The sequence below is a fragment of the Pyxicephalus adspersus genome, unplaced genomic scaffold, assembly GCF_032062135.1.
Source record: "Pyxicephalus adspersus unplaced genomic scaffold, UCB_Pads_2.0 Sca360, whole genome shotgun sequence".
NCBI classification, from domain to species: Eukaryota; Metazoa; Chordata; class Amphibia; order Anura; family Pyxicephalidae; genus Pyxicephalus; species Pyxicephalus adspersus.
The window spans coordinates 3,892-11,765 of NW_027317367.1; the positions used below are offsets into that span (position 1 = coordinate 3,892).

Sequence of the window (7,874 nt, forward strand, 5' to 3'; positions counted from 1 at the left end):
ACAATTGACTCGAAGGCTATTTCATGGGCTGGACAGAGACAACATTACTTGTCTCTGTCCAAATATTTATGGACCTAACTGTAGGTGCAAGCGGGGAACAGATGTACAAACCCTAAAATTTCATTAGCATGCCACCATTAGAACATAAAAAACCTCTGCCCATCAAACTGTCCGCTTCCCTACCTTGAGCCTTAATTTTTCTAGAACAGAGAGGTGCAGGTAAACAAAATTATAGGTGCAAGTGGGGGACACTTGTGACTAGCACTCCCCAAACTTTCATCACCATGGTATCGCTACAACATAAACTCTGCCTATCAATACTTGCTGCCGACTGTACCCTACCAGTACCTGAACCCCAATTTTTTTTTGATGAGCAGAGTTTTTTTATGTTCTAATGATAACATAGTGATGAAATTATAGGGGGTGTTATCCACAGATTTTCCCACATATTTTCAGTTTCCTACACCTCCCCATTCCAAAGAAATTGGGGTTCAAGTGTTAGAAGTGGGCAATAATGTGTAACAGGGCAGTACGTTTGCCATCGTAATTAAATTTAAACACTTTCGGCTTTGTACACCCCACTATTCTAGGGAAATTGGGGTTTAAAGAAGAGAAGCAGTCAGGGTAACATAGAATGATAGTTATAGATTTGTGACGGGTAGGTATAAATTTAGGGGCCCCATCCCAATGCTCCTTTCTATGTAAGTGGCCGCTGGGGGGTCCCCAATTTGCATTTTCAATTATAGACTCCTAGACACACTTGCTTTTAAAACCACACTCCCAATATTCTATTTTCACAAGTTTATACAATTCTGAACCCCAAATCTTGAAATTTTTAAAAGCTAGAATGCTGAAATAGTTTTTACTACTAACTATGAGTGTTCCTTGTGCACCCTGATTTTAAGTCATTAGGACATACGGTTTAGGAGATATGGAGGTTTATACACAGAGAGTTGTAAGGCTGCAGAATGTGACATGCAGTTATACACACACGCAGCTATAGAGCAGCTGATGATGTCATTACACACGCCCACTCGGGCGGATACATTTTTACACGTCTTCAGTTTTTTTTTTTTTTTATTTCTCATGATGGCTGTGCTGTTCTTCCCACCCCCCTTCTTATCAGCTGAGAGAGGAGCAGCCTCTCCATTGTCCAGAGGTTTACAGCTGCTGATAAAAGCTCAGCAGAAGGGGCACTAGAACCAAAAAGGCCACTCGGTCTAACAAGCTTTCGAATCTCACTTGAGTGCCGTACCCCTGGGGTGGCGATCCAGGGGCACCTTAAAAGCACTGGGCACCATCACGCACTTTTTATGCTGATTCGGCACATCGCCCTAATTCTGCATTACCTGTGGCTAGTGCAGATGGGAAATTTTTAAAACTCTGCCCAGTGTGTTATGCACTGTGCACTTATTTTTTTAATGTACTTTTTTGTTTGTCACTGTCACTGGTGTGGTTTTTGTTGCCACTTAGTTTGATGAAGGGTGCTATTCCCTTATGGGCTAGCCCTAACGTCCTGGAGAGTGCTTTGGCCTAACAGCCAGGCGCTCTCCCTCAGTGGGAGCGTCTCTTCGGGAGAGCTCCCAGCTTAGTATCTGTTGGGACCCGCTTAGGGGGTCCCATGGAGAAAAGGCCCCCTTCTGGCTTTGGCCACTGGGGCAAGTAAGTCTACCCCAGCTTCGACTGGGTAGGTTCAGTACCCAGCTCCTAAACCTCTTGAATCCTCCTCACCTCTTTGGCCAGCAAGTAGATGACCTCCAGAGTGAGGTTAAATATCTCCTTGGTCATATAACACTTTTCCATCCTCAGCTTGTGTGTTTCTGATATCTTCACCAATCTGAAAATTTGGGATAATTACATAAAAGATAATGGTGACATTTTGTACAATCTGTTCACTGAATTTGGTATTTACTTTCTTTTGCAGAAAAAAAAAATTAATAAATAATAAAGCTATTACAACAAAGTCTGCAAGCAATAGTTACCCTGATTTGCGAACGAAAACCTCCATGTGTGTGTGTGTCTCCTCTCAATCCTTTCTGCCTCCAAACCCTGCCTTCTTATGCTCATTTTACAACCCCTCTCTCCTGTGTGATCCACCTACCTATTGTCATGTCCTTATCAGCATCAAACAATGCTTTTTCATTGATGAGTTTTTCTTGCAGGTCTTTCCATGGCTTTTTCAGACAAATTTTCCCTCAAGTTGGATAATGAAATGGAAGAATGCCATTGTTAGGAGGTGTGAGGTCCTGTCTCTATAGGTGTAAGTATAATGTATTAGATTGCTACTCACCAAAGGATGTTTTTTATATGCCAACTTAGACAGAGACAGGAAAGCTGGAAAACTTGTTTAGATGCATGGGATTCACACAAAAGGCTAAATCAACACAAAGGATGCACAATCATAACCCCATCAACACATAAACAAAGAGTATGTAATAAACTATTCTGATCAATATCTGTCCATAAACCGGACATTTTACACGCCCTTAGACTGAATTTTACATTGTGTGGGCATATCTAAGACAGATATGATTTTCAATGTAAAGATGTAAAATCCAACCACATCAAAATAGTTCCACCAATAGAAATGTCTTAAATAAATGATCCTTTACCCCACCTAGACACCTACATCAAACGAACATTGGATTTATCAGGTTGCTACTCATCAAATGATGTTTCTGACATAGTGACTAAGACAGAAAGGCAGAAAAAAACTTGTTGGGGTGCAAAGGATTCACAAGTAAAACATACAAAATCTGACCATCATAAATGATGCTCTATTACATAAACATAATGGTATATTACAAAGGTACATGATCTGAATAATATTTGTTCAGAAATATCTTACAGATTCCCCTTTGTAAGCAAAGTTCACATAAATTATTCAGTTCCCTCCACAGTTTATTGTGATCAACAGTCCATAATTTTCATAACTGTAGTGGTGCAGGCCAATAATACAGATTGATAGGATTTAATCCCCATCAGTCCAGCAATAAAGTCTATTACAAGAATTCCCTCTCTGTGCGCTCATATCTTCCTCTTGATTGCAGACTATCGCGATGGCTTCTCCAAGTGTTGTCATCTCTTCCTCAATTTTCTAAAGGACCCTTAATGTGCATGCATTCCACTAAGTATAAGTAACCACAATGAGAAGCATTTGTCAGGCATACTGTACATTTCAGAAAAACTTTAAGTACTCAGAAACTTTGTTGTAAATGATAAAATATACTAAGAGTTATTACTGAGACACATCAAATCGTTAGATTTATTAATTTACATGTTTATCTACTAACTATAATATATCATCACCACCAATTCTATGCCAAACCAACTTTATTTTCAAAATATCATTCTCTATCTTATCAGGTGACAATTGAGTACCAACAAGTTCTCCTTTCTTACTTCTACCTTACTTGGAACCTGAAATGGGCATCTCAATACTGTGAACTTTGTAGTGAGTCATCAGTTGAGTTTTCTTGAAGAACGACTTTTCACACTCAGAGCAAGGATATGGTCTTTCACCGGTGTGAGTTCTAAGGTGATTATCAAGATTTGACTTTCTGATGAAGCTCTTCTCACACTCTGAGCATTGGTAGACATCCCCGGTGTGAAGTCTGTGATGTTGAGCAAGACTACTTTTTAATGTGAACGCTTTCCCACACTCCAAGCATGGAAAAGGGCGCTCAGCCATGTGAGTTTTCTGGTGGATAACTAGAGTACTTTTGGTTATGAATTTTTTTCCGCACTCCGAACAGAAATGTGGTCTCTCCCCTGTATGAGATTTTAAATGTGTTCTAAGTCCGGCCTTATTTGAAAAATATTTGTCACATTCAGAACACGAAAAGGGCTTCTCACCAGTGTGAACTCTCAGGTGCTCCTCAAGCCTCAGTTTACTTGGAAATACTTTCTTACACTCTGAGCATTCATTGATTTTGGCACCATGAACCTTCCTGTGTCGATAAAGTTCTGCTTTAGTTTCAAATATCATCTTGCACACTGAACATGAAAAGTTGCTTATGTGAGCTTTCCAATGTTGTTCAAGGCTGAACTTCTGTTTGAAATTTTTCCCACACTCTGTACAGGAAAATGGACGCTCGTCGGTGTGGGTTCGCTCGTGTTTGTGAAGTGTATCTGTCCGTGAAAAACCCTTTCCACACTCTGCACAAGTATATGGCGTTTCACCAGTGTGGGTTCTCATGTGCTTGTTTAGTGTTCCCTTTTCTTTATAGCATTTTCCACATTCTGAACATGAAAAAGAAGCCTCGCCTGTGTGGACTGTGAGGTGTACCTTGAGTTCTTTCTTTCGTTTAAAAGACTTGCCGCATGCAAAACATAAATAAGGCCTCTCGTCAGTGTGAGTTCTTTGATGTTGGACAAGGTCTCCTTTGTCTCCAAAAGACTTCTGGCATTCTGAACATGAATACACATTCAAGCTAGTGTGCAGGCATTGATGTGCAACAAGATGAACCTTTTTTTTAAAATGTTTATCACACTCGGAGCATGGATAGATTCTATCTTTCTTATGTTTACCAGTATGTGATTTGTTATAAGATCTTTTAGAACTAGGCACATTTGGTGGCTGATCCATAATGTGACCTTTTGTACTGGTATTTAGAATGACAGCATGAGATCTATTAGAAGACTGATCTGGATTTAAATGAACGGGTATTTCTCCTAAAGAATATTGGGCAACGTCATCATCTGAGGATACAATGAGATATTCCTCCAAGGTATTCCGGACACCAGGTGAACCTGTTGGAAATAATAATTCATAAATAATTTACAACATAGGACGCATACATTGATGACATTTACTACATATTGAGAAATGGATTTTTTATTTGGTGTACAGTATTTTCTTATTTGTTGAGGACATGACGTTATAATGAGGCATGAAGATGAACCTTTCATATGGTGTATGGTATCTCCTCATCCTTTGTAGGGGACATGACAATATAAATTAAGATAGATTTTTCGAAGGAAGTAAAGTGCCTCCACTATGGTTGACACAAATCTAAAATCCATCTGGTCTGATTATGTCCATATTTTTATGTCAAAAGCGGTAAATTTTTTTGTGTGGAAATTTGTTGTTTAATATTTTAGGCCTGTAATTCTTAGGATAAACTCTCGGGTATGATAAAGTTTGAAACACAGGTCATAAATTAAAATATAATAAGTAAATATAAATAATTTTTAAAAATTATAAATTTAATAATTTTATTAAAAAAATTCAATTTTTTTAATTTGTCCAAACTAGGGTACAATAATAAACTTTTGCATTTATTATTTGGATATATTTTTTTACAAGTTTATCACTGTGATCATTACAATGTAATCTGCTTTTAAATTTCCCTCCAAGCCACACCTCCCCAGCGTACCAACGCTTCACATCCATCAAGCTGAGTATGTTCGCTAGAGGATACTGCTGTTTTGAGGGGAGCAGGTAGAACGTTTTTTTATGCTACCCCCACCCTCGGGATCACCGGCAGCTTAGAAAGCACACATTTCTAAGCTAATTGCAAAAAATAGAATCATTTGGCCAAATATAATTTGTCCAACTTTTGTTACAACTTGTACAATAATGATAGTTTGGCCAAATGATGCTACAGAATATTCATATTCATATGTAAATCATTTGTACTTTTCCAATTGAAATTGGTATTGCAACTTTACAATATAAATCCAATCTTCTCTTACCTCTTGATGTGAGGGTCTGGTGATCTGCCATCATAACGTCCTTGTAGAGATCCTTGTGTCCTTGTAAATATTCCCACTCCTCCATGGAGAAATAGACCATGACATCCTGACACCTTATAGGAACCTGACACACACAATGATACAGTCACCATCCAGACACATCCCATAATAATCTCCCAGAATTCCTGGCACCACTCACCTCTCCCGTCAGGAGCTTCCTTATCTTTTGGGTGGCTTGTAGAATCTTCTGCTGGTCGATTCTCTTTGTTTGCAGTAATTGAATTGAAGGAAGTGTGATGGTCATATGGTCAGCAGACTTTACAGATAGGTTCTATAATAAAAATAAAAGAACTTGTCATATAACTCTTACATAATGTTTCACAATCATCCAGTCAGATCTATAATTCAATAATAAAGATAAGAGGGATGTCATGTGACCCCCCCCCGAGAATCTTCCTTACCTCACTAGTCAACAGGTTGATGATCTTCAGAGTGTGTTTCACTATCATCCCAATAAACAATTTATTTTTTCCTGTTTGTACATAATTGAACGTCTGGTGGTCCTCCATTGCAACATCCTTGTAGAGGTCCTTGTGTCCTTTTAAATACTCCCACTCCTCCATGGAGAAATAGACAGTGACATCCTGACACCTTATAGGAACCTGACACACACAATGATACAGTCACCATTCAGACAAATCCCATAATAATCCCCCAGAATTCCCGGCACCACTCACCTCTTCTGACAGTAGATCAATCATCTTCTGGATGACTTTTATAATCTTCTGCAGGTTGATTCTCTTTGTTAGCAGTATTTGAAGTGTAGGAAGTGTGATGGTCATATGATCAGCAGACTTTACAGAAGGGCTCTATATTTAAAACAAAGAGACAGTATTGTCATGTGATCCTCCTGAAATCCTCCTCATCTTGCCAGTAAGTTTGGTCTTCTTAATAAAGATATACCTCTTGAATCCTCCTCACCTCTTTGGCCAGCAAGTAGATGACCTCCAGAGTGAGGTTTAATATCTCCTCGGTCATATAACACTTGTCCATCCTCAGCGATGGCAATGTGCGTCAGTTCTGATATCTTCAACAATCTGAAAATCTGGGATAATTTAATAAAAATAATGGTGACATTTTGTACAATATGTTCATTGAATTTAGTATTTACTTTCATTTGCAGAAAAAAACATTTACTAAATAATAAAGAGAGAGAGAGAGAGAGAGAGAGAGAGAGACAGACCTCTAAATCCTTTCTACCTCAAACCCTGCCTTCTTATCCTCATTTAACAACCCCTCTTTCCTGTGATCCACCTACCTATTGTCATGTCCTTATCAGCATGAACAATGCTTTTTCATTGATGAGTCATTCTTGCAGGTCGTTCCATGGCTTTTTCAGCCAAATGTTCCCTCAAGTTGGATAATGAAATTATAAGGCAGGAAAGCAGCGACGTTGCTGCTTGCGTCCATCGCTAGGGGCACGGTGGGAATTTCAAATTATTTTGTATTGCATTCAATACAAATTAACTGTTTTGAATGCAATACACTGGACTTATATGTCTAAAAGCGGTACATTCTCTTTCATGAAAATGTATTTTACACTATAATAGTATGAGTATAATAAAGTTTGAAACACAATCATGTCAAAGTTTATTAAATTATTTTTTTATATGTATTCAATTTATTATTTTGTAAGTACAATATTATTTACAATAAAATGGATGTTTTACAATCACCACACTACTGTCTGGCCAAGTCCATTTCACCCCCCAAAATTTCTGGCTTCCCTACTATTGTGATAAAAGCATACAACCCCGTCCATATTACACCCTAATAGGTATATTACCACTACGCAACACGGCTATTGAAGACAATACTTATTTACATATTGAACCGTGGTGCTAGTACCAATATGTTCAAAAGTACTACTGGATTTTATGATTAGGGTACCTTCAAGTAATAATTGGTATACAATCCGGTAAAAGTTTTAGCAATTTTCCCATTGGGTGGGAAACAAATGTACCTGAATATACTTTAAGATTACTACTCTTTAAGAATAAGACTACTCCCCTCTAAATTGTGGGTTGTAATCTTTGGTGGAACTGCCAGCATCATTGTTCAGCCCCTGGGGAACCTTTATTGCACGGTGGCTCAGTGGTTAGCACTCTTGCCTTTGC

The 7,874-nt window shown here is 38.4% G+C and overlaps 1 protein-coding gene across 1 annotated transcript in view; it reads right to left on the reverse strand.

Annotated features, from left to right (window-relative positions):
• The window catches only part of LOC140345027 (uncharacterized), a 10,894-nt gene extending 3,751 nt beyond the window's left edge, over positions 1–7,143 (reverse strand). Inside the window, exons 1-8 of the mRNA XM_072432198.1 lie at positions 7,016–7,143; positions 6,679–6,802; positions 6,435–6,566; positions 6,159–6,359; positions 5,897–6,028; positions 5,698–5,821; positions 3,414–4,752; positions 184–200 (exon numbers count right to left, since the gene is read on the reverse strand). Coding sequence (XP_072288299.1) covers positions 184–200; positions 3,414–4,752; positions 5,698–5,821; positions 5,897–6,028; positions 6,159–6,359; positions 6,435–6,566; positions 6,679–6,750 — 2,017 coding nt within the window. The 5' untranslated portion in view covers positions 6,751–6,802; positions 7,016–7,143. The remainder of the gene's footprint in view (positions 1–183; positions 201–3,413; positions 4,753–5,697; positions 5,822–5,896; positions 6,029–6,158; positions 6,360–6,434; positions 6,567–6,678; positions 6,803–7,015) is intronic.
• Between the last annotated feature and the right edge of the window lie 731 nt (positions 7,144–7,874).